Raw genomic sequence first — 27,522 nt, forward strand, 5'->3', positions numbered from 1 at the left:
GTTGGAATTGATCGAAATTGTCCTGAACCCTAGAAACCCTTCTTGGTCAGTAGAAATTGGAATCAGATTTGGCAATTCCAATTTAAATCAACGAATTCGATTGATCCATTCCGATTTTTTTGGGTTGGAGTGGAGGTTCTCCTCACGCCGTAAGGTTTACATTGACACTCTCTCTTCTCAGACAAAATGTGAGCCACTTACCGCTTCTCACCCTCTCATTGGTGCAGTTTTTCACCCTAATAGCATTTATGGATAACCTCTGCTGTTATGATCATAGATAGATGGTTAATTTGTGTTGGGTTAGTCTGTTAGAGATAGATGGGTTATTAGTATGTTAGAGGTAGATGCGTATTTTCGTTAGATAGGATTTTATACAATGTAGGGGGATCAGTTGTAAAGGAATCAAGCAATATATGAAAACTCTCTACTCCGTTATAAATAAAAGTTTATAAAACTGATTCAAGGCTCGAGGGCTTAAAACGGATCCAGATCCTCTACTGTCGAGCTGCCCGGCAGGACCGTGCTGCAAAGACACGACGAGATGCACAATGACTGCTTTACCCCTGCCCGAGCGCCTTGCCTAAGTGGGGTTAAGGCAGTCATTGCACCCCTCACCGTGTCTTAGTAGCACGGTCCTGCCGGCCAGCTCGGCAGTAGAGTATCCAAATTGGCTTAAAACCCCATCAATACTGGCTTATAGGGCAGTGGCCTCCTAGAAAGATAGACGAAGAAGAAAGTTTTCATATATTGCTTGATTCCTTTACAATTGATCCCCCTACATTATATAAAGCCCTATCTAACAAAAACACCCATCTACCCCTAACATGCTAATTACCCATCTACCCCTAACAAACTAACCCAACACAAATTACCCATCTATCTATAATCATAACATCTACTCATTTCCAAAATACCACCAAAAAAAAATTCACCTTTCAAGCATTGAGGGGGAGACCTAGTATGGTGGTATTGTTCCAGACTGGAATAGGAAATTCTATCTCACAGTGGAATGGGATTCAAATTCTCTATTGCCGAGCTGCCTGGCAGGACCCTACTGCCAAGACACAGCAAGGCAAGGAATGACTGCCTTACCCCTGCCTGAGTGCCTTGCCCGAGTGGGGGTAAGGCAGTCATTTACCGCCTTGTTGTGTCTTGGTAGTAGGGTCCTGCCGGGCAATTCGGCAATAGAGGATCCAAATTCCAGTGGAATGCTTGACAGAGAGATTCAATGCCATGAAATCAGGTTAGTGGGAAATGGGACTATAGGCTAATATAATCATCCCATCCCATCCAATCCATTCTATGTGTCCGTCCACTTCAATCAAGGTTCTCCCTCTCCCGTGGTCCACTGAGATATCCAAACAAAAGAACCAGACAGATGGTGGGTACATACTACATACCTGAGGCAGCATGATATACTTGAATACATGATTGGAGGGTCCCAATATGCCACACCTACCTGGCTGTAGTGAAAGCGTGGTTTTAGGCACTCAGGCAAATATGCATGCAAGCACAGACTTCACCATGGCTACAATGATATCTGCAAAGAAGTCAACTCACAATGAGAAGAGAGAGAGAGAGAGAAACCCAATTAACATTCCTAATCTTACCAATATTAATTCTTCTGGCATAGGATTCCCAGACAGTTTTTTGCTTATAAACATTCCATAATTTTTCAAGCCAGGTTATGATTTCACAAACACATGAATCAGTTAAATATGTTTCCTCTTGCTTGAAAAGCACCCACGCCACCCTGAGTTTTTTCAACCATGCAGAAGCTCCCGGCTAAGATGAGGGGTAGACAAAGCTTAGTACATCTTCTTCTGGCATTCATCCTCCTTGCAGTTGCAGCTTCAAACTCCCATTTCTCCAATCCTATCACGGTTCAAGCGGTAGAAACAGGCAAGCCACTTTGCTTCTCCCATTACCTACGTTAGTTTAGTTCACTTTGCCAAAAACTATGATTTCCAAGTGTGTGTGAAACATATACCATGTAACCATGTAACAAAACGGAGCCAATCTCTCAGATTTCTTTTGACTTCTGACCCGCAGCTTCTAATGAATCTTACCTTATCCAATGGTGATCACAGCTGCATTCAGGCATGGATCTGCAGAGCCCGGATCTCACCCCTCCTCTGGATCCACTTTGGCTATTTGGGTGAGTCGCAAAAGTTTATTCTGATTATCACAATTACTCTCCTCTATCTTTCCATTTTAGAAAAATGCATATATCATGTACCTGAACTCATCCTGTTTGTATGAAAAGGAGAACACCAGAAAAATGACCCAGGGTAGGAAGACCCATAAAGTTCCATCCGGACCCAGCCCAGTTGGAAACCGGCATCCACCAACTAGGCCATGAATGGATGAAGTACACTTCTTCTGTCTTGCAAGTAGAAGAGATTGTATTGATGTTCCTGTAGCTGAAGAAGGTGAAGTGTTTTTAAATTTGGATGACTCTTGATGTCTGAAGTACTCTATTGTAGCAGGGTGAAATTTATATGCAAATTCAGATTCAATAAACATTCAGAAGATAAGTAGTTCAGTAATATTCATCCATCCAACAATTTGATGTTGAATATCTAACCTACTAGTCATCCAACCAGAAGGGTATATTGGTATAATGCACACTTGGTATGTTTTACGCTCAATATTTTTGAGGATCTAGAGTAGGTTTCAAGTTTAAATTAAAAGAAGCAGCAAATCAAATTTTAATGAGGTAAAGAACCGTAAAGGAAATTGCTTTTCTTCTTTCACTGTTAACTTCACCCACAAAAAATCAAAGCAGCTTTTTAGACTACTTGTGTAGACCCAATAGCCATACTTAAAAAGTGGAGTTGATTACTCTATAGCATGCCAGTGATCCGCATCCTCAAGGAGGACAATAGATGTTGTAGAGTTTTAAGAATGTAAAGTTCTTTGCATAAATAAGAATTATTTTCCCTTTCTTCTCCTGAAAAAGTACTAATAGTATCATGTTCTCTACTAAAATTTCATAATTCCCATGGATAAAATACCTCCTAAGAATTTCTCTCCAAATAATCACTTCCAAGAATGTCAATTGTCATTATGCATGCCTACACGGCTATACTCACCAACTTGGAGGCTAATTTCATAGGATACATCAGTTTTGGTTTCAGAATGATTTTACTGGCAGTGGATGTCATGGCAATTTGAGACAACAAAATTTTCTCATGACATAATGAACTATGATTTTCTTTTCTTTTCCTTTAGACCGATACTTGATTTTCATCATTTGCAATAAAATGAATAAGCCAACATAAAAATGGCCATTATATCTATATTAACTAAGATACATTTCTCACCACAAACTACAGGCAATGAATGAATATATATAATATGTTTACACCGTGCGTTTCCGCTTTGATCGCTTGCCTCTCCTTGGCCCAGAATAATCTGGAATCTGTTTGCTACCACTAGAAGCATATGCCCCTTCAAGGACTTCCTCATCCTGCCAAGGATCATCAATTAGTTTCTGAATCGCAAGATCCGGCAAAAGTCTATTCCAAATTAATAAATCTGTTGAGAGTCTAGAATGCTGGACTTCCCACATGCAATCCATCAAATTATATTGGAATAAGTTGCCAACTATGAATAGTGATTGGCATGTAGCACTACAAAAGGGATTTGGTCTTCCTTTTCATCTTTTTTTTTTTTTAATTATTTGTGAGGGGGTGTCATATCATGCCTCTAGTTCAGATCTGTATAATGCTTAGAACTAAGGATGGAACACCAATATCACAAGGCCAGTCGCAGCCAATTGTATCTTGATGACCATAAATTCAGGAAAAAAGAAGGATTAAAAAAAAAAAGTTAGCCTAGGTAGTGGAGCCGACTGTCCAATACCTACTGCTTCACTGCTTCACAGCCAAGCGATTGGATCGTGTTCATGTAACCACATGACCATTTTATGGATGGTGTTTCTTTATGCCACAATGTCAGGATCCAGAACTGCAGAAGATGCATGATATCAAAGGTAGAAAAATCAGACAAGAAGCAGGGAACAGAAGAGACTACTTTTGGAGGGCTATCTAAAAGATGCTTTCCTTCAAGAGTTCCAAGCCACCACAGTATACTAATCTAAGGTGAACATAAAGACGTGGCAATAAAATTTGTGCACTTGCAAACCAGAATGCAGGGAATTCAGGAATCAACATATTTCATAGAATGTGTGCAGCTGAGAAGGACTATTGAGATGGCTGTGTAACAAAAGGAAGCAAAGAGCATCTGAGAAAGCTAGGTACGCCCCCCCCAATAGGTGAGAAAACAAAGGAGAAATGGACTTAGAAGGTTTGTCAAGTGCAGACAGGATAAATGATGGTACACCTAAGAAGTGCTTTGGGACAAGTTGAACGCCCCAAAAAAGTATGTGTTGTGGACTGGGGACCAAGAATTTAAGAAAGGACTTGAAGATAATCTTAGAGAGGGATGGCAGTGATTAGAATTGGGCCATGACGATAATGCCAAAAATCAAAAGGTACATGAAAACAGAAATGGAAATAGTTGGGCCCTAGCACTTTAAACATGGACAGAAGATTGGAACCTTCCTTGGGATACCTGCAATGCTACAAGTCACCTGATCAGCTGGTCAAAAAAATGATAATTTTGGTGCTCCAATATTTTTTGGTCAGAAAAATGGAGCGGGTTGCTTTGTTAGGGGGTTGGCAACTGTACAAATCTTAAAGCTTACAACCATATGGAGTTTTTTTTTCTTTTTCTTGGGGATCTGGAGGTGTCCGGCCTTTGGCTGACTAATTCCCCCAGGGCTCATGCACGATCGTGCAACATACACGAACCGGGAGATACTGGGCCCCCCATGTTCACCAGGGAGTTTCCTCTCAGGCAGGTGGCCCCAAGGAGGGAGGCGGAGTCGAACTCAGGACCTTCAGCTTCCTTAGGCCTCGTCCCTTGCCAACTGCGCTGCCCCTTGGGGTTCATATGATGGAGTTTTAAGGCCTAGTCTTAGGAGTTTTCTTCTGGAGGAACATAATATGGTAGGTCACTAGGTCCCCTATATATCATTTCAATGCAAAGGCGGTGATTGACAGCTTGATCTTGTCCAGTTCTAATCCAAAGTGTTCTCCATACACAGTTTACAGAAACACCAAACTACTTGGACAAGACATAGGCATCAAATAATGACTTCACATTAAGAGTTCAAACGTACCTTATCCTTAATCTCTTCATCAGACTCGTCCCCAGAATCCGATGTAGAAGCGAGAGTCTGAACTTCTTCTGCCGGAAGAGCTTTGTTTAGTTTTTTCTTCCTCTCTTCTTCTTTGAGTTGCCTGAATCTGTTTGTTGTATTAGTGTTTGAAGGAATAAATCAGATGAGAGACTAAAAATAATGAGAAATGTAAGACCCACCTATAACCAGTCCCTGCTAGCAGAGAAGTCACACGTTTTGCACGACCTGCAGTAATGATGTCACTTGCATTATCACTCACAACTGGTTTTGCACCACCTAAGTTCCGTAACCAAACTTGTTGTGCTGTACTGAGGACATTGTTTGTAAACCTAACAAAACCAAAGGGAATAACACAGTTTGAAACAACAGAAGATACAGGTATGCAGAACAAAAGCTAGATGATGGAGTGTGTTCTGTTTCTCCATTGGGTCTTATTCATCACAAATAAAAATAATAAAGGGAAAGAGCACGCGGTGCGTGGACCCGGCGCCCAGACACAGGGATTCGCCTTTCCATGGTGCCCGGCAGTCATTTCGCGAGGCCCTGTGTATGGGCGCAGGGGTCGTGCGCTGCACACGATCAGGTAGCGTTCTTTCTCTCAAGAATCAAGTTATAATATCAGGTTTCTTTTGGATGATTACTAAACACCATTGCAGATTTATTGACTAAATTAGTGACTTCAGGAAAATAGTGAAGCATCATTAAGGAGGTTTTACAAAATATCCCTGGTATGAATTCTATAGAGACCAATACTTTCTACTGTCAACTCTCAGATAAATGAGAACATGAATGTACAGTAGATGGTGTGGCTGCATCAGCAACATAATACTGACATGTCGGTGGTTTCTGCCAAGGTTCATTCAAGGAGAGATGACCATAGAAATTATTTCTACATCGCTCATCAGATTTCAGCTCACTAGAAAAGCGTAAATGAGACGATGAAGTTATATCATAAGAAATGATATGCCTGAAGTGTGTGATGTGGATGCAAACATATGTATGAAGTTAATAGATGTTATGGCAACGTTTCGGTATATGAGCTTCACAAACACCAAACAAAATAATAGCTAATCAGACACCAACCAGTAGATTGACAATCCCGATGGGACAGACAAGGAAAAGTAACCAATCATGAGAGGAAGGAACTTCAAAATGAGAAGCGTGTTCTTTTGAGATGGATCATCAGTCTGCCAAAAAGAAGACTTTATTAGGCTACCAAAATGCTCAACAATGAAAAATCAAAAGAGGAAAGAAAGAGCCTAACAAATAAAGTTGACTCTCCACCTGGGGTGGCTTCATTAGTTCCATCGAAACATATTGAGAAACAACAAGAAGGACAGGTAGAACAAGGTACGCTACAGTATCATGCCAGCCCAACGGTGGATGTCCATCCTGCATGGAGGATTATATTTTGTATGTTAATAATCTGTATTGGATGCATAAATTTCTGAAACAAAACTTGGCCACTAACTGCCTCTGTCCTCTGTCCTAAAACAACAGATGTTTATATGGGCTAGCGTGTACTTTAAAATGGAGGACCTTGCTAGACTAACTTGTAGAAACGAATACCTATAACGATGCAGGAAACGAATGGAAATCACAAATAAACAATCATACAACACAACACAACGATTTATGTGGTTCGGCAAGATTGCCTCCACGGTGAGATGAGATCTACTTCACTATCAATGAAGAATAGGGTTACAGCCGCTCGTCCTCACGCCTCTCTCAGATTACAGAGAATGAACTTGCTACAAAACTATAGCAACATTATATAGGTACAGTTCTACCGAAATACCCATATAACCCTACGGCCCTTTGGAATCAGCCCAGAAATGCAAGCGATGGAATACAAGACATCATACCCCCAACATAACCCACACACAAAAGGTTAAAATAGTAAAAGAAAGCTCACATTCAACTGTTCACCTTCTTTCCTTGTTTTCAATGTTATTGTTCGAGATTTTTGATAGATTACTAATGTAGACTAATCCCGAACCAGAAAAATCAAGCAAGAGACTAGTTCTTAACAGGATTGCAGAACAGGGGAAACAACTAAAATTAGGAGAAACTTTATAACAAAATGCAGTAATCTCAGAATGGATCCAAACTCCAATCCATTACCCTATTCTATCAGCAGAATCAGCCTGCAAAGTGTGAGTAAAATGCCTAAATCTGATAACAGAATCAGAAATTTCAGAAGAGTTCTAGTACTATTAGGATTTCAGGTAGCAGATCTAGAACACTTAGAATCAATCAGAAAGTTCAGAAATGGATAATAGAATTTGACCTATGATCTTGACAGATAGATCACTTAAGCCTCACTTGAAACCTACAAAGTACTACTGAATCAACAGCAGCAAAATTCAGGAAATCTGAACTGATGAATTCAAATCATGTGCCTGAATGGCTGGCAACATAGATATATATAAGCTCACAAAATCTAACACCTAACATGACTAAAGATAGCCTAGACCAACTAATAATAAAGCTAGCTACTTAATTGACCAATAAAAGACTTAAAATGACTCACTACTCTAACCAGAGCTTCAACTTAAACTAACTAGCAAAGTAAATCCCATATTTCTAACTCCTATGGTCCTACCCATATTATATGGCCCATTAAAGTGGCCAATTACAATGACAACCCATTGGACCAAAGATGCAACACATAATACCCACCCCAAGGCTTATAACCACTAAAAGAAGCCCACTTTTGTGATTTATCTGCATCGAGGATGGGATATGATCATCCAGTGCAAGGACTAATAACAAGGTTGACCTAGCATTATGCCACTGCATAGTGATAAGAAGGTTTCCCAGCCATAGATCAAAATCTCAGTTGTTTAGCAAAAATTTTCGGTTTCAACACAGGTTGAAACAAAACTTGTGTCGACCCTGCATATATATGTAGTTTCAACTGAAATTTCGACTACTACAACATATTTACAACAACGATTTGCTGCATTTAAGTGAGATTTGTTGAAGATTCAAACTTTGAGGTATACCATTTTTCCCTAAAGTTAATTTGTGCAAAAAATAGGGTAAATATTTAATGGTTGGGATTCAATTTTTTATATGTTAGAATTGTAGGCGGATCTACACCTTCATGGAGTCGGCTTTAATTTTCTGGTTTAAAATTATTTTTTATTTTTTTGGTTTAAAGTATTAATTTTCTTTAAACAAAAAAAATAAGGTTAATGTACATTGGGGCTCAATTTTATATATGTTCAGACGTCATTGCCCAATCTATGGCTACATGGTATCTGTTTTTTTTTTTTTAAATAAATAACTAGAAAATTAATTCAAAAATTCGAAAAAATTTCAAAAAAAAAGGGAAAGATGACCTATTTTTGTTTGAAAAATCATGAAAAAAAAATCTGAAAGTATTATATTTGTATGTATTTTGAATTGAAAATAATGTTTTTTTTTTTTTTTTTTGTGAATAAATATATTACCAAATTCCAGGAGGGGGTAGGGGAGAGAAAAGGGGGGGGGAGAGATACAAAAGCACAAGCCTCAAGCCATCCTAAGAAGACGGAGGGGGCTGCAAAAGAGAGCTATCTAAGCCTCAGGAGACAACACTATGCCTATTCCTTGGTGTATCAAAAAAGGACCTATGGGGGATAGAGCTGAGCTTGTAGGAAATGTCAAAGGAGATGGCTTTCCAAATCAAGTCGAAGGACCAAGAGTTGGAGGTCCATCTCCTAAGAGTCCTCTCCATCCAAATGTGGTATACAGCGGAGCCAAACACAAGCTTCCCAACAGTGTCACATAGAGAGCAACCTTGGAAGGTCATGTCCATCCAGAGCCATTCTCTATCAAAGGGCAAAGGTCTCCTGCTACGAGGCCAAATGGACAGAAGGGCTTTTTTCCAGATGGTAGAGGTAAAGGGGCAGGCAAAGAAAAGATGGGCAATGTCCTCAGATCCATTCCAACAGAAGATGTAAGAGGGGGAGACAAGGATGTTATGGTAGAGAAGGAAGGCTTGGGTTGGGAGGCAAAGGCTAAGGGTTCTCGAGACCGTGAAAATAATGTTTAATATGTTCCATACTTAAATTTTGGTCAATTAGGGTATTATTATTTAAAAAAGTATCAAAATTAGTTTTAATTACAAAAAAATATATATAACAATTAAGTAAAAGTTGGGAAGAGTTTTATTGTTATCATAGGAATTTTAATTGATGTAAAAATTTTAATGATGTGGCATTTTTTGTTGCAATATTGTAAGAAGATTAAATCATAACTACTCAGGGAGGAGACATAACGTGGAGGCATGGCATACTCATTGAAAAAGATAAAAAGAAGTCAATAATGCAACTACTATGGAAAGAATTATGGGAGGTGGGGACCACTAGACTGAAGTGGCATTTGGCAAGTGGATACAAGGATGTGGCCAAATGTCTTAGGGTTCCTAGTGAGGTGCAGAAGGCCATGGCTGCCCTTATGAAGGGAGGAATACAGAGGAGGTTAGATAAGCAGAAGATAAGGGAAGAGTTTAATCAGGCAAAGCTAGAGAGACAGCCAGGAGTAGGGGATGACTCTGATTCTAACTGTGATGATTACATTCTTATTGGTGTGGAGACAGAGGCAGAGGTAAGACAGATACGACTTGCTAGGGTAGCAAGCCAAGTTACATGCAAGAGCAGGGTAGGTTAAGAGAGATATGGAAAGGAGTTGGTTACCCTAGAGTAGTTAAACCAGACGCTGATGGTAGTGATTCTTCTAAATGGGTAGGCTGAAACAAAAGCTGACTGATTGCCTAACGGAGAGCACAAAGTATGAAGGGAGCCCCACCCCCAGTAGATGAAGATATCATTAACAGACTTGAGCATGATCTTGCACTTTTCAGGACTCAGAGAATCAGACAGAGAAAGCTAAAGCATGTGTGTTCTGATTGGAAGGGTAAAGTGGGCGACATCGTGTAGTTCTTTTACCACAATATTTCAAGACATGCTATCGACGGACCCTACTATCAGAATATGTTTGACACTATAGGAGAAGGTAGGGGGAACGACTGAAGGGGCCCACAGCTTACAAGCTTATGAATGTGTATTTTCTCTAGCAAAGAAAGGAGTTAGAAGAGTATATAGAGACCCTTAAGGAAAAATGGTTAGAGTATAGTGTCACTGTTACGTGTGATGGTTGGATTGGACTCATTAGACAGTTGTTCATCAACTTCATGGTATACTATGATGGTAGGCTTGTGTTCCTCAAGTCAGTGGGTGCATCCAAGGAAATGAAGGATGCAAAATATATATACAAGTTGTCAAAGGAGTTGATCCAAATCCAAGTGGTGGCGGATGATGAGCACATTTATGTGTGAAATCTTACGGCCATAAAGCATGCATTTTTATACTTGGAACGGAACTACTCAAGGTTTTTGTTTGTGTTTTCAGGTTTTAGGTGAATTCTTGTGAAAATGGAGCAAATGATGCTAAGGATCCATTTTTAAGCTATTTAGTGGTGTTTGGCAATAGCCAGAAGCGCCCAGGAGTCGAGAAAATCAAGTTTGGATTGAGCACTGAAAGAATCACGCCAATTAGTCAAATTTGAGTGTGATTACAGTGGGCCCCTTAGCATAATTTTGAGGTGTTAATAGTATGGATGCGTAGCCCATCAAGTCAGCTTCGCAACGGTTCAAACGGCATTTGATTTCGAGTTAAAACGAAGAAGTTACGGCCATTTCCGTAACGATGCGCGAAAATGGCATGCCACTGTTTTCAATTTTTATGACAGGGGTTTGTTTGTAATTATTAAAAATTGACCGGGGACAAAGTAAAATGGAAGTTCGGATTCGAGGGGCTTTAGTGCAATTATCAGAAGTTATCTTTCTTGTTAGCCGAAAGATTTCATTTGGAAGGCTCTGGAGCAGTCCAACTTCAACTTGAGATATCTTGGGCTCCCGAACTCCAAATTGGACGAAATTTGGGTCTATTTTGGGTGATTTTTTGCAAGGAATGCAATAGTGAGGCCTATATAAGCACCCCATGCTCCACATTTTTTGAAGGACAGAATGGGTATTTTATTTGTTGAGTGGAAGCCTAGTAATCACTTTCTCTCTCCTCCAACTTTCCAAGGGCACTTTTGGAATTTTACTATGGATACATTTCTTTTGAAAAATATTCTCTCATCCATGGAAGGTTGAAAAGTCAAAGATGCCTTGATCTCATTGCTTGGAGAAGACACCTACAAAGAAAAGAAAGCACAAGTTTAGAATTAGAAAGTTACTTTTTGAAAAATAGAAGGTTTATGTAGCTAGGATTTTTATCTCTCTTAGTTTCTATTTTTCTCTTTTTTCTTAGGATTCAAGTAATGTAAAGAAGGAAGGAGAAATATTCTCTTCTCTTAGGGAATATTTCTCCTACCTCTTCTCTCTTCCCTCTTCCCCCTTCTCCTCTTCCCCTCTTCCCCCTATAAATACCCCTTGCCCTTTGGGTTGTAACTAGTTAATTTTTAGTTAGTTCTAGTTCAGTTTTTAAGTTAGTTTTAATTCAGTTTTTAGTTCAATTTATTAATGAAATTTCCTCTTTTCTTCTTCTAGTTTTTGGCTTTCTAAGTTCTAGTTTGATTTCATGCTTTCAATTCCATGGTTGCAATGCTTTTGATTCATGCTTTAATTTTATGTCTTCAATATGGTTGTAATAATTCTAGTTTAGTTTCAAGCTTTCTAGTCTAAGTTCCTAAGTTGATGACAAGACTTGGAGATTTAGAAGAGGAAGCCATGCAAGGTTTGTTCAAGTATTCAAGCTCTTTAATTACATTCATACAAGCAATTTCAGTCCGGTTCAAGCACATCCAGGTTTTTACTCTCTAAACTCTTAAACTCATTCTCCCTCTCTTCTATCTCATTCTCTCTTCTTCTATATCATTCTCCTTCTTCTTCGTTTTTTTTTTTTATGTGGTTGTGGTGTGTGGCTGCAATCTATCCCTTCCAATCTGCGTTAGTTTGATAGGTTAGATGGATATGTATTAGGATGCCAATTTAATTCATGTCAATTTAATTCGTTAGATGCTTGTGAGTTAGGACGCGTTAATTTGTTAGTTTAATTAGTTTAATTTAACACTTTAATTTGGTTCACTTTGCATTACTTTAAAGTGAGTAAAATAGGGTGGCGTATATCTCCTTGAGTTCGACCCGTAGCTACAATTGATCCGTACGCTTGTGGTTATTATTTTGTGCAAACAGCGGACAACAGTAGTAACTTCAAGGAGGGTAGAGAGACTACTGAACAACATCAAGTACCACCTATTTTGAACCTCAAGTGTGGCCCACTGTATTGACCTCATGCTGAAGGACATGGGAAAGAAGTCATTGGTACGAAGTGTGGTCGAGACTCAAGAGGGCAAGACAAGTGACCATATTTGTGTACAATGATGGAAATGCCCTACAAATGTTGAGGACTAAGTGTGATGGGGATTTGGTTAGGCCGGGCAATACTCGATCGCCACAAACTACATTACCCTAAAGAACTTTAAGGCAAAGAAGGCAGGTTTCAAATCTATTTTCGATTCATATAAGTGGTTTAGTTGGAGGGAGTCGGGTTCACTACAGGGTAGGGCAGCGCATGAGACCATATCTGGTGACCAGTTTTGGCACGACCTGAAGGTCGTTATATTACTTGATCCAATGAAGGTCTTGAGGATGGTTGACTCTGAGAAGAAGCCTACTCTATCACAATTGTATGCTACAGTGGAGATGATGAAGGACCACATGATAACAACAATACCACGTGGTGGCACGAGCTACATTCAGATAGGGAAAGATCGGTAGGAGAAACAACTTATGCATCCACTGCATAAGGCTGGTGAGTTTTTCTTTTATACTACCTTAGTCAAATTACTATCTATTTACAACATCATAAGCATTGACAAGTTCTTCATGTCATTTCCAGCCTACTATCTTAATCCCAAGTACCAATAAAAGCACAGACTTGGGATGGATTAAGACTTGATTGATGTAGTGCAAGATATGGTGGCCAAGCTGAATTCTAACCCAAATATACAATCGGCCTCCAATAGTGAGGCAAACTTGTAGTTTCTTACGTATTTCTAATCAATGAAATTACTCGAATTGGTATTGATTTTAAATTACCAATGTTTGAAATGGACATAGATGAAGACCTTTGGGATGCACTTGGGACTTTCCGTCATGCAGCTGCAGAGTCCAGTTGGGACCATAGTAAGCAAAAACAGAAACGGAAGGTACAGGTTCCCACTGTCGCACACCGTCGTCGACCAATGGTGGAGATGATGACGATGGCGATGACGGTTGTGCTGGTGGTGGTGATAGATATGCATCCCTTCAAGAGGAGTACAACCAAGCGAAGGTGGAGCCAGAGCCTATCCAATTCACAAGAGAGACTCAGTTTGATCACGCTACATATGATGCTGATCATGGTGCATGTACCCCCACAAGTACAGGTTATTTTAGAGGCCTGTGCCACAGGTTTAGAGCAGATGAAGAGAATGACAGCATTGACATGGAGATAGATGTTTCCTACTTGATTGGCATACTAGAAGGCCTCAGTTTGGAAGGGTGTAGTGGATATGGTGGGTATGGACACACAAGACATCCAGTGTTGGGTATGGTAGCTATGATTAGTATACTTCTTCATCATCTTCATTCCCCACTACTCATGATGGTTGGTCACAGGGTGTGTCATCTTTTGTGGATAGCATCTTCTCATACCCAAGCCCCTACCAACCAAATCAGCCCAGTCCACCAAGCAACTACAATGGATCCACATTTGCATCATCTTCTCGCCCGGTGATCCATATCCTAGGTTGGGGTACCTAGAGTATGTTGATGATCAGACCTATTAGGCTGACGTGATGGACTTTGGGCGTTTCTTCAAACATAGCATGACATACCATTCTTTTGTGATAGAGAGAGGAACGGTTTCGTCGGCGGCAGCAATCTTCCTCATCTTTTGAGCCTTCCCGGAACTATATGCGGTACTGACATAGAGATGGCTTCATAGGGTCTTTTGAGTTTCATCTTTGGTTGTACACTTACAGTTGTAACACTTGCACACTTGTATTAATAACACTTTGACATTTTGTAATATTAAATGGTTTTTCTTCATTTGTAATGCATATTGTAGTTGTTCTATTACTAAATTATGTGTAGCATAGGCTATATTTGAGAAAGCATACAGCAAGGTACGTCGCACACTAACAACAAAGGGCGTACCCAGTGCACGAGGCTCCCGCTACTGCGGGGTCTGGGGAGGGTCATAATGTACGCATTTTGGGTGTGTGTTTTAACAATCTAAAGGTTCCATTATGTTTAGAGATGCTTAATTAGGGGTTTCCCTGAAGTTTTGGGCCAAAATATGGCCATTTGACCACCGAAATGCCCTATCAAATCCATCAACCGAAACATGCAGGGTTTCGGCCAGGTTTCCCATCTCTTAGCATTATAGAGATGTGCTACACAATTAATAGTTTAAGTTAATATAGTCTGCCTGATCCTAAACTGGCATAAGACAGTCATGATGAAGGTAATGAAAGATGGTGACAGAAATAATTAAATGTTAGGCATCTATAGATTGGAGCAGAAAACAAAGTTAGGTTTTTGTATCTAAAGAACAGAAGGTTTTATTACCACAAATGGAATAAGCCAGGAAATGCCAGAACCATTTTGTCGAGCAGCAATTGTGGTGGGGCCTCCCAAAGATGGAATCCAAAAGAAACCTTCCGTCAGCAATCCCTTAAACAAAGAATTTCTAAATCAGTTGCCTCTGTTTTACCAGTACATATATCATATCTGATTATAAAACACCTTCCAAATACTGCAAAATTAACCATTTGTTTACCTCATTTGCTACATTTGAAAGAGCTTGGTATAAACCAATCCAAACTGGTATTGTAGCTAAAGTTGGCAAACACCCTGTTCAGCCATAACAGATAGTAAAGAGATATCAACAACTATCAGTAGTACAATAGAACCAAGAGTACGTACAGTAAATGGAGTAAGAAGACAGACAATAGCCACATGTCCTTGAGATGGAAATGAAAGTAAGATAAACCAGGGCAAAAATCCTAGAGAGAGTGAGGAACAATATTGATGAGAAATTACTGATCACCATCAAAATCTGCAAGAAATAAGTAATATAAAGCCGAAGTTTATGACAGCAGTGGCAAATATGGACTAATCCATGTTCAACCCAGAGCAAATCCCAATTTTGGGCAATGACGTATCTGTGTGCAAGCTAGTTTGGGTTGATTATGACCTGCAATTGACCTCCTCTGACAATTAATGTCACCAAATCAGTGCTGTTGAGTTTAATTTATGCCAAAAACATGTTTCTTTTTTTTCTTTCTTTTTTTTAAGATTTGAAATATATACCTAAGAGTTGTAACTCAAAGCTCATACCAACTAAACTAACTTAATCTATCATTATTAAATTTCAATATCTTTAAATTGGACAAAGAACATTTAGAAGTACGAATTGAAATCCAAAACCCCAACTTTTAGTTCCAACATGACATAATGGTCTGAACCCAAATTTTGGACATGTTGCGGGAATGGAAGCTGAATCATAACATCTCAAACAAGTTGAACATAAATATTTCTTCCTGTCAGGCTTTCTGGTGACTGGTGACTGGGACTTGTTGAAGAAAATTGTTAGTTGCAATATATCTCATCCACAAACAATCCGTTGAGGGTGTCAATGACATGAATAAATTTATTTACACCTCAACTTCTACTTTTTGCTTGCCTTAATGGATTTCTTTTGGGGATTACATTCACTCTACAAGGATATGAAGGGGACTTTGAAGGCCTTGCTAATTTACCATTAAAGTCACTACAACACATGGATGTTGAAAGATCTTCACCAGTGGCTCCGATTTTGAAGGCATAAGCTCCTCTATCTATGGATGGAAAAATTCAAGTACTTGTGTTATGCTAGGAGCAAGTAGTAACCCCAAGTGTATAACTTTATATTCAAAATTTGGTTGTCCAAGTTTCTTTGCCTCCTCCCACACTGCTTAAAATTCTGTCCAAAATTAATCACAGACCCATTCCGGCAAATGTTCAAGCATTTGTTTTTGGGTACTTTTGATGCTAAAGTCCAAACTACAAACACATGAACTACTGATCCATATAGGACAGCATTAATTACCAATAACAATCTCTCTCCTATAGAAAAGAAATGAAGATAAGGCAAGACACACCTGCCAATGGGTTAACCCCAGCTTTCGTATAGAGGCGTGAAGTCTCAAGTTGTATTCTTTCCTGACAGTAACATAACAGTGACAACGAAATAATAAGCTCCAAATTGCATGCCCAGGAACGAAAATATTTTCAACACACTTTAATCTTCAATATTCATTTTATATGCCGCAGACAGAATAAGAATGCAATGCAAAATAGAAAATTAAAAGTCACAATGTGCAAAGGGCAAGGTCAAATTTTAGCATCTGTACCCTAAAAATGAAATATTATGATGGCCATGATTACGAACAGAAAGGTTATTTATTCATGCTTTCCAAATTCCTCATGTGAGATGAGCAGAATACCGACATTTCGGCGAAATTTCGCCAAAACAGTGTATTTTTTCCCATGAGTTTTGCTTGGCCATTTCGGAGGGCAAATGGCTGAATGACCGAAATGAGCTAAATACCAAAATGAAATGACCGAAATTTCGGCGAACCAGTGCTGATTTCGTTTTGCCTCATGTTTCGTCTCGGACATGTTGAAATTAGCGAAATTTCGAACTATGCACTTTTCAACCTATTTGATACACCAAATTAAAAGGTTACTGGTAGAGATCAGCCATTGAAATGTAGCCAATATAGCTTAAAAAGGCCGTTTTGTCAAATCCAACCCATGGCAACAATGAAGGTACTCAAGTGGGGCCACGTGGCACCATAGCTCAGTCCAATGACAGTGCCATGTTAAAAAGGATGTTTCTCTAATAACCTTTTTAATTGGAAGGGGTGGTTCAAATAGCTGGATCACCCTTCACCCAGCTTGTCAGCATCAAATGATATAATATCTATTTTTGAGTCACTTGGGATATTTTTGGAAATTCAATTACTATTTTTTGGGTCCAGTTCAAGTTTAATGATGCAAGAGCATTGAGAATATATATCAATTCTCATGAGTAGAGTTGAAGCTCTTCAGCTTCTAAGAGCCTTTCTCTTATTTTGATAATGAAGGCAAAAGAAATCCGCACATGGGCCAAAATGAAAAAAGAAAGAACAGGCAATGCAAAAGACGAAACAAATTACAAGCATGGGCAATATGCATAAACCCGTTGATGCAGTTAAATCACCTAAATGGACTTATTTTATTAGAAATAAGCTTTGGATTGGGTTATGTATGTGTTGGGCCTTTGATCTAATGTATTTTCATAGTAATGGGCCTATAATATGGGTAGAGGCTAAGCATACGGTATTAATTAAGTAAGTGTCTTTATTCTTATTTTAATTGTTATTAAGTGTTTTAGTTAGGCTGGATTAGGTTCTATAAGTCTAATCCTGTTTTGAGTCAGTTTCCTTCATTATTTTAGTTTCCTAGTCTGTTTATATTAAGGCTGCACATTTTCCCCTCCCAGACCCTACAGTAGCGGGAGCCTCGTGCACTAGGACGCTCTTTTTTTAATCAGTTTATGTGACCTTAGTTAAGGATTAGTTTAGGTCTTTTCTTTTTAGTGTTTTGAGTCTGTTATTTGAGTCTTCTATATAAGTTTGTAAGGGGGTCCAGCCTTGTACATGTTTTTGATTAATGAAATTTTGCTTTGCTTCAATGGAGCTGCTACTGTGAGACTCACTTAAGAGGCGGGAAATCCTTGGGATCAACTCTGGTCCAAGTTTGTTGGTGGGAAGTCATAGGTCATATTCTCCTCTCTATAATCTATTTTCTCCTTCTCAAGTAAGTACTGTTATCATCTGTCCTTTATGTGCTCGCTGAGATTTGATTTAATCTGAGTCTGGGTAGGATTGTCACCCCTTTTATTTTCTGATTACATACTGTTCATGCTGAGAATCAAATCACAGCAAAAACCATCTCAGTTTGACCTGGTGGCTATCTTGTTTTTCACCCCATTTTGTCAGAAACGAGATTCCTTAAAGAGAGGACAGATTCCTCTCTTCTTTTGGGGTTTCAAAGGATCTTCCAAGAACAAGGGTTTAGACTGATCGGAGCCTCTGATCTGGAGATATCTCAAATCTCCTACATGTGTCCTATTTCAATTCCAGATTTGATTATTTGATTGTTGACTTCAATCCAGCCGTTAAAACATCGCAGTACTTTTGGTTTTATTAACCTAACATCATCCCACTTTTGACCAAAATTTGAACCCCATCCACAAAGGTTGACTTTGACTTTATTAGTTGATCTAATTTCTGGTTTAGGGTTTTCTTGGGATCCTGTTATGGGGGAGTATAATTCTGAACCTAGGGTTCATCCTATATTCCTACCTACCCCCCCCCACCACCCGTTTTCTTTCAACTCTCTTTCAGTGTCGGCGCTGATCCAGGGGTTAGTTATATGTAATGTTAAGAAACCACACACACCCCCCCCCCAAATGCTAATAAGGGTCAAGTAGTCTGTGGAAGCCATCAAAGAGTTTTCTAGATGCCATGGGTTTCCTAGTATAGATAGGATTAGAAGAAAGTTCATAAAAGCAGGCAGGGCAAATTTTTGTTTTGTCTTTCCTTCTTTTTTTAATCAATAATTTTCCTATTTCTAGATACAGAAACTGGTTGAATAAGGATCAGAAGCCTTTTGCTGCTGCTGCTGCTGCTTGCCATTTCTTTGGTGACTACATGCTGCACTGTTTGATTGATGATATAAGCTTCTTGTTCAAAACTAGAATTCCAGAATTGAGAATAGCTTGAATGATCTGATCGATCACCCCAGCCCTTTATTTATAATAAAATCTAGTTACATAAGAGACATAAATCCCCCCAATCCTATTCCTACTAGGAATTCCCACTAGAACTAGGAATCCCCAATAGGAATCGTATAAGGGGGAAAAAACAGAAATAAAAACACAAAATAGAATGCCCAAAAAGTCCAGAATACCCCCACAGTATTCTGATTACATTATTCAACACTCCCCCTCAAGTTGGAGCAAAGATGTCGATCATGCCCAACTTGACTAGATTAGGATGAAACAACTTTCCAGGCAGTCCCTTGGTGAAGACATCAGCAAGTTGATCCGAAGAAGTCACAAAGGGAATACAAATCTGCCCACCTTCTAATTTCTCCTTGATAAAATGCCTATCCACCTCAACATGCTTGGTACGGTCATGCTGTACCGGGTTGTGCACTATACTGATTGCAGCCTTGTTATCACAGTACAACATCATGGGAAGGCGAATAGGAATACCCAGATCTTGTAGCAGTCCTTTAAGCCAAAGTAACTCACAAATTCCCTGTGTCATAGCTCGAAATTTAGCTTCGGCACTAGAACGAGCAACTACATTTTGTTTCTTGCTATGCCAGGCGACAAGATTTCCACCTACAAAGGAACAATATCCAGAAATAGACTTCCGATCTGCAGAACCAGCCCAATCAGCATCGGTGTATCCTTCTATCCGTAGGTGACCATGTGAAGACAAAAGAATGTCTTTTCCAGGAGCCGACTTCAAATAGTGTAGAATACGAAGAACAGCCTTCATATGAGAAGTGTAGGGATCATGCATAAATTGACTCACAGCACTCACAGCAACAGCAATGTCTGGACGAGTGTGTGAAAGGTAAATCAACTTCCCTACAAGTCTTTGGTACCGGCCTTTATCAACAGGCTCACCATCATTTTCCTTGAGCCCAACAGTAGGATCCATAGGAGTATCCGCAGGGTGGTAGCCAAGCAAGCCTGTTTTGGCCAACAAGTCTAGGACATACTTTCTTTGGGAGAGAAATATGCCTTTTGAAGATCTGGCCACTTCAATCCTCAGAAAGTATCGTAATTTACCTATAGATCTTTAATCTCAAATTCCTGGCCAAGGAAGGTCTTCAACTGTCTGATCTCATCACTATCATTGCCAGTAACCACTATATCATCAACGTAGACTATAAGAACAGTGAGTTTTTCACCAACCCTCTTGATAAAGAGTGTGTGATCAGCATTACTCTACTTGTAGCCCACAGAAATCATGGTCTTGTGGAATCGACCAAACCAAGCCCAACGTGACTGTTTCGGCCCATACAATGCACGCTTCAGCCTACACACTTTTCCTTTATTTCTGTCACAAGAAAACCCTGGTGCAATGTCCATGTATACCTCCTCTTCCAGTGCCCCATTTAGGAAGGCATTTTTAACATCTAGCTGTTGCAAATCCCAACCAAGGTTGACTGCACATGACAACAATACCCGAACTGTATTCAGCTTTGCAACAGATGCAAAGGTCTCCTGGTAGTCAATGCCGTATGTCTGAGTAAAACCCTTAGCCACGAGTCGTGCCTTATATCTATCCACGGTGCCATCCACCTTCTGTTTCACCACAAACACCCATTTACATCCAACGGGTTTCATCCCAGGTGGAAGAACCACAAGCTCCCATGTGTTATTTTTCTTCAAAGCCTCCATTTCTTCCATCATGGCTGCCTTCCACTTTCCATCTGATAGAGCTTCCTGCCAAGTATTAGGAACACGAACAGAAGAAAGGGAAGAAATAAAAGCACGAAATGATGGGAAAAGGGAGTCATAAGAAACAACATGAGATATAGGATGCTGAGTGCAAGTCCTGACACCTTTGCGAAGGGCAATAGGTAACTCAGGAGAAGAAATATTACCGGGTGGAGAGGCAGGTCCTGGATCCAGTTTTGGCAATTGGATGGGTACTGGAGCAACGGTTGATTGAACCTGCTTATGTTTCCTTCCATAGGTCTTCATATTGCTAGCATCAATCCTCTTCTGAAATTCACTAATAGTCCTCTGGACAGGAGTTTAGGCTGGAGTGGGCTGCTCCCCCTGTACAGGAACCTCTCCCCCTGACTCGGGGGGAGGACTAGAAGTAGGCTGAACAATCTCTCCCCCTGACTCAAGGGGAGGACTAGAAGTGGGTTGAACAGACTCAAGATAAACAGGCTGGAGTGGAGGTGGAGAGTCTACAGTCAACACATCTTCACTTACACTCTCCCCCTGAAGATGTGGGGACACATAGTAGGAGACACTCTCATGAAACACGACATCCATGCTGACAAAAGTCCGGCGGGATGGAGGGTGATAGCACTTATACCCCTTCTGTGTAGCTGAGTATCCCAAGAAAATGCACCTAAGACTACGTGGATCAAGTTTGCCTGGGGACCTGGTATCCCTGGCATAGCAGACGCAGCCAAACACTTTAGGTGGAACAACAAATGAGGAAGAGACAAGTAATAGCTCAACAGGGGGTCTAGAGTTAAGGACCCTACTGGGCAGCCTATTAATCAAATAGGCTACAGTGAGGATAGCATCCCCCCAATAAACAGAAGGGACGTTCCAGGTAAACAAGAGTGCATGAGCGACCTCCAAGAGGTGGTGGTTCTTCCTCTCAGCCACACCATTTTGGGCTAGAGTATCAACACAGCTGGTTTGATGGAGGATCCCATGGGCAGCCAGGTATTTTTGGAACTGACCTTCCATATACTCGCGCCCATTATCACTCCGTAAAATTTGAATAGTGGTCTGAAATTGAGATTTAACCATCTGGTGAAAGTGTTGAAAACATGAGGAAACCTCACTCTTATTGTGCATAAGATAGGCCCAAGTAAACTTAGAATAGCAGTCAATAAAAGTAACATACCACCGATGCCCCGAAAGTGAAATTTTGCTACTAGGACCCCACACATCAGCATGAACAATATGAAATAAAGAAGCTGATCTTTGATTGGAAATGGGATAAGTTGAACGTGTCTGTTTGGCCAAGACACAAGGCTCACAAAAGAAATCTTCTTTATGATAAGAATTACCTAATGCTGGAAATAAAGTAGATAAAGTACCTAAAGGTGGATGTCTTAGTCTAGAGTGCCATATGTGTAATTCAAAAGAGAAAGATGTTGGGGAACAAAGCCGAGAAGGTAAAGCCTGTGTTGATGCAGGGTCTCCATCAAGCAGGTACAATCCGCCATACACTTTACCCGATCCAATCGTCTTCCCTGAGTCCAGTTCCTGAAAAACACAATGAGTAGGAAAGAAAGTCACTTTACAGTTTAAGGATTTGGTGATACTGCTAATGGAGAGAAGATTAGTGGTGAACTTGGGTATATGTAGCACTGAAAATAAAGTCAGAGAAGGGGAACAGCCAATGAATCCTTTCCCAGATATGGAGGAAAGGGACCCATCAGTAATTTTCACTTTGTCCTTATCAGAAGCAGGAAAATGTGTTAAAAAGGTTGGAGGAACCTGTCATGTGATCATTAGCTCCAGAATCTATAATCCAAGGAGTGGAAACTACTGATGCACAATGACCAGCAAAGGAAATACCTGTACGGGCAAAGCAGGAACCTGAATTGGCAGCAGATGTAGTGGGGGCAGCAGATGTGTTCAACAGACGGCGGAGAGCTTGAAGTTCGTCCTGGGAGAAACCGATGTCAATAGTGGGAGCTGAAGTTACACTTTCAGTGTGATTGGCCTTGTTTTTAGATTTAGCACGACCACGTTTGCTCTCAAAATCAGCAGGCTTCCCATGAAGTTTCCAACACTGAGCCTTAGTGTGATATGGTTTGTGGCAATGATCACACTTCACAGGCTCTTTAGTAGTAGCAGTAGCAACAACATTATCAGCAGAAATGTCAGTAGTAGTCTGTAAAGCTGATCTGGCAACCTTAGGAGTAATCATCATAGCAGCCCTCCTTGTCTCTTCACTGTGTACATATGAAAAGGTTTCCTCTAAAGTGGGGAAAGGAACTCGACCAAGAACCTATACCCGAATAGGGTCATAATCATCATTAAGTCCAGCCAGAAAATCATATACCCGAAACTGATCCACAAAGGTATGGTAGGCAATAATATCTGTAGCACTGGTAGGCTGGAATCGAGTATAGTGATCCAGTTGCTGCCATAGGCACTTGAGGGCAGCATAGTACTTAGTGACTGTAATCTCCTTCTGAGTAGTGTTTTGAAGAGTCTTCCTAATCTCATAAACCTGAGCACCATTCCCTGAACGACCATAAGTACCCTTGACAGCAGTCCATATCTAAGTGGCAGTGTCAAGGAGAAGGTACTAACTAGAGAGGTCAGTAGTCATGGAATTCAGAACAAAAGACATCACCATTGCATCATTGGCAGTCCATTTAGTGCGGGCAGCCCCTTCTTCAGTGGGTTGCTTGGTGGTACCAGTAAGGTGGCCAGTGAGTCCCCTGCAAGCAACAGTCAGGGATAATGATCTGGCCCAAATCAGATAATTGGTACCATCAAGTTTGATGGCAGCAGCATAGGGCAGGAAATCATTCCTGGTCTGATCTCCTCCAGAAGCAGCCGAGGTAACCTCTGAGTCACCCATAAGTCAGCAATGCAGATTGCAAAAAAAACTGATTTTCCAAAAAACTGCAGAAATCGATCTTGAATTGGGCAGAATTCTGATCTTAAAAAAAACAGCAGTACTTTGGTGTTGAAACAGTGTCGATTGCAGTAATTGAATCAGGGAATAATCCCTAAAAAAAACTTCCCAAACAGCAGCCTATAATAGCCAAATCGATAAGGTGTCAGGGTTTTGAAAAACCTTGACAGTTGAGATCGATAAGAGAGGAAATAGGCTGCAGCTTTGAGGTCTTCAACCAATTTGAATGCAGATATGATAGTTGCTGTCGATAGGCCTGCAATGATGCTCCAACAGAAAACAATCGATCTCCCACTGTTATGAGATCAATTTCCACAAGAGTTGAAGCAGTCCCAAATCGCAGAGATGAACAATGGCAGCAGCTATCGATCTGATTTAGGGTTTTAAAATTGAGGTGGGATAGAGGGCAGCACTCGAACCATTCTTGGATCACCTCATGGGTGCTGCCCTAGAAGGGTTTAGGGGACCAAAGAAAGAGAAAGAAGAGAGAGAGAAAAGATCAAAGAAGGGAGAAGAAGAGGGAATCGATGGAAGGGGGAAGGGGTTTTTTTTGAAAATCGAGAAAGGCTCAAAACCCTAGCTCTGATACCATGTTCAAACTAGAATTCCAGAATTGAGAATAGCTTGAATGATCTGATCGATCACCCCAGCCCTTTATTTATAATAAAATCTAGTTACATGAGAGACATAAATCCCCCCAATCCTATTCCTACTAGGAATTCCCACTAGAACTAGGAATCCCCAATAGGAATCGTATAAGGGGGAAAAACAGAAATAAAAACACAAAATAGAATGCCCAAAAAGTCCAGAATACCCCCACGGTATTCTGGTTACATTATTCAACACTTCTACATTTTGTTTAAATGATCCATTTGTCTATTCAAGCTTACTTGTTCATTTAATATGTTTTTATTTGTTTAATTATTGAAAATTCATCTTTATCCATATAGAAAGCTTATTGACTGGTGAAGAAGAATTCAAGTTATTTATGGATCATCATTATGGTCAGCAATTTGTCAATCAGCAAATCCGCCTGATCTATTAAAATAAAGAGTTACTCATTATTTTGAGATTAGTGACTGTGATCATTCACTTCTAAAGATTAGTCCTGGTTGTATGATTTAATTCAGAGGTAAAAGCAATTTGGAATGCTATTGAGTTTGATTGGCCAGAATGGTTGGAGCTGGAATTAAGCTTAGCAGGCCTGCAGATAGGCAAGCTTGGTTGACAAGACTAAACAGGGGGTTTATTTCAATCCAAATTGCATGATTCTCAGCTTGCCAAATTTGTCTTCAACTCTAGTAAACATGCTTTTGTTTCATTTCAAATGGATATTGTTTGTCCATGTCAACTTCTTATTGAAAAGTCAGCTTTTTTTTTTCGGGGGGGTGGTTCTTGAAAATTCCAATCACTGACACATGATTTTCGGATTAATCACTGAATCACTAATCATTCTTCTTCTTTTTTATTCATTGGGTTTTAGTTGTGTACTTGTTTCTAAATTTTTATATTACAGAGACTTTATAATTTCAAGATTCCAAGCAAAGAAAGGAGTGCAGTGCTTACTTGGACTATTCTCATATTTAAGGTGTTAGATCTGTTGTAGCTAATAAATTTGAGTTCTTGTTTCTTTTTCCACCACTATTCTCTTTATTTTAGTTTCTTGACAGAGAAAACTGATTTCTATGTCAAGAAATCATTTCCAATTTAATTTTCACAAGCCCCTAGCATCCCCTGCTTAATCCCATCTCCCAAGACCTAGCTGACCTCATACTGAAATCCCACATTTCCATCAACTGCCCCATCATCCATTAAAATCTGATTTGCCAATTAATATTACCTCCTCACTGGTTGGCTAGAACCTTCTATGTAAAACCCCTTAAAACCATAATCTGTCCACCTCAAACCCCTCTTCCTTTCGATAAACCAGCACCATATAACCTTCCTCCCCCCTCAGCCAGCATAGAAAACAATATGTTTTCTATGACAATTTAATACTCTTAGTTCCTTAATCAAATGCCATTACAAAACATAGTCCTTGAATCCATAAACCCTATGACAATTTAATACTCTTAGTTCCTTAATCAAATGCCATTACAAAACATAGTCCTTGAATCCATAAACCCTATGCTTTGGGGTAGACGGTTGAACTCCTTCAAGGAAGGAAAAGAAAAAACAGGTAGTAGTTTTTTTTACCTGATTCCCTGCATATCTTTTTTGAATTGCTTTGATCTTTGGCTGAAGATTTTGCATTGCCAGAGTTGATTCAACCTACAAACAAACGAAAACAACAATAGACATTACATGGACACATCCAATATTATTAGCTCATAAATTTTAAACTGCAACAAAAAAGTTTTAATGAGTATAAAAAGAAAGAAATAAATTTTATTTTTAAAAGAATTTTCATTATCTTAGTCATCATTATCAATGCCTTCAAGTAATTAATTAAGGCAGGAAGTTTCTTGCACCTTCCAGTCATTCAGAGCCATATATTCCATCAAATCAGGTGCTTCCAATTTTACCTATTGAATCAATATTTACTTCCCCGATCCAATTTCCCTTCAATCTCCCTAATCTTCTAGAGCATTTGATATTAAACACTTCTTGCACAATTCTGTTATTAGTCTTCATTGCACATGTCCAAACCATTCAATCAACTTCTTCTTGTTTAACTCACTGTGTGTATTCTACAATTATATTCACACATTCTATACAAACACTACACAATACATTTTACTTGGTAGAAGTAAGTACACACTTTCTCATTTTCTCAAGTTACAATGGCAGCATTGACTTTCACCTGTTTCTTTGTCAAAGGAAGTGTAGCCACTTTAACAAGAACAGTGAGCAAGATAATTGCAAACCCATAAGTGTAGGGAACATGTACAGCTGCAAGTCCATCTTTCAGCACCTGCAACCAAATAAACATGTAAAATTATCCACATATCATGCTCTATCTCTCTTGAATGGTTTTCACTATCCAAAGTCCAAACAACGTATTCTTGCAAGAAGCAACCCAACAAACAGCTTTTGAAATGAATATCAGAACAAGACCGAGACATGTTGATATAAATTTGATGAATAACTACTCAACTTCCAAGTGTCTTGTAAGTTTTCATTAACTAATCCATTTACATTATCTCAGTAGATTAAGGAAAGACATCAACAGTATCAGCATGTATAAGCCCCAAAGAAGGATGGAATAGATGTAGCCCCAAGAAGAGTATCAGTAAGTATAAGCCCCAACAGTATCAGATATAAAGATGGTGATTATCAGACACTTCTACACTTCTAGTCACTTGGTCCTAGCTGAAATTTGAAAAGCGATAAACGCCAAACATATTTCTCATTCAGCATAGAAAAAAATACCTTCAAAACAAATTCCATCACGTCTGAGATGAATCCAAACCAACCACCGTTCTTCTGAACCGCGGCATCACTCGATACAACGGCAGCACTAGACGAATCCGCCGCAACAGCGGCATCAGCAAGCATGTACAACAAACTTTCAGTTCGGCTTAAAATTCCATGAAAATCGATCGAAGAGTCTAATTGGTGAAGAGAAGGAACCTCATGGAAGCTGAATTTCACCCTGGTACCGTTTAATCTCCGGTGGGGGAGCCTGCGAAAGCCATGGCCTAAAAGAGAAGGGAGAGAAGTACCAAGAAACGGAGAAGATGAAATTAGAGCTTTCGCCATGGTTTAAATTTTCAAAGCTAAGGATAGGTTCATTTCAGCTTCTAATTAGGATAGTGACGGAGAGGACGGGCCACTGGCAGTGAAGCGACGAGCAGGAGAGAGAGAGA

General features: G+C 39.8%; 2 protein-coding genes across 6 annotated transcripts; one reads left to right on the forward strand and one right to left on the reverse strand.

Annotated features, from left to right (window-relative positions):
- Window positions 1–1,708: 1,708 nt before the first annotated feature.
- Window positions 1,709–2,515, forward strand: LOC122643786 (CLAVATA3/ESR (CLE)-related protein 46). Of its 2 annotated transcripts, none has more exons than XM_043837373.1 (3): window positions 1,709–1,902; window positions 2,079–2,158; window positions 2,267–2,515. In XM_043837373.1, exons 1-3 carry the CDS (start codon window positions 1,770–1,772, stop codon window positions 2,360–2,362), a joined length of 309 nt encoding a protein of 102 aa, XP_043693308.1. In that variant the 5' UTR covers window positions 1,709–1,769; the 3' UTR covers window positions 2,363–2,515. The 2 variants fall into 2 exon arrangements, with proteins under 2 accessions (XP_043693308.1, XP_043693314.1); XM_043837379.1 differs by having other exon boundaries at window positions 1,770–1,902; window positions 2,091–2,158.
- A 708-nt stretch (window positions 2,516–3,223) lies between these two features.
- LOC122638256 (inner membrane protein PPF-1, chloroplastic-like) lies at window positions 3,224–27,522 on the reverse strand. 4 transcript variants are annotated; one of them, XM_043831139.1, is made up of 12 exons: window positions 27,086–27,522; window positions 26,517–26,627; window positions 25,910–25,984; window positions 16,394–16,454; window positions 15,031–15,104; window positions 14,820–14,924; window positions 6,494–6,601; window positions 6,293–6,396; window positions 5,389–5,538; window positions 5,189–5,315; window positions 3,354–3,472; window positions 3,224–3,299 (listed from the first exon to the last, which is right to left on the reverse strand). In XM_043831139.1, the coding sequence occupies exons 1-11, from the start codon at window positions 27,413–27,415 to the stop codon at window positions 3,365–3,367; spliced, it is 1,353 nt and encodes a 450-aa protein (XP_043687074.1). In that variant the 5' UTR covers window positions 27,416–27,522; the 3' UTR covers window positions 3,224–3,299; window positions 3,354–3,364. The 4 variants fall into 4 exon arrangements, with proteins under 4 accessions (XP_043687074.1, XP_043687083.1, XP_043687066.1 ...); XM_043831148.1 differs by having other exon boundaries at window positions 3,224–3,472; window positions 5,189–5,309; XM_043831131.1 differs by having other exon boundaries at window positions 3,224–3,472.

Source organism: Telopea speciosissima, chromosome 1, assembly GCF_018873765.1.
Source record: "Telopea speciosissima isolate NSW1024214 ecotype Mountain lineage chromosome 1, Tspe_v1, whole genome shotgun sequence".
Taxonomy (NCBI): domain Eukaryota; kingdom Viridiplantae; phylum Streptophyta; class Magnoliopsida; order Proteales; family Proteaceae; genus Telopea; species Telopea speciosissima.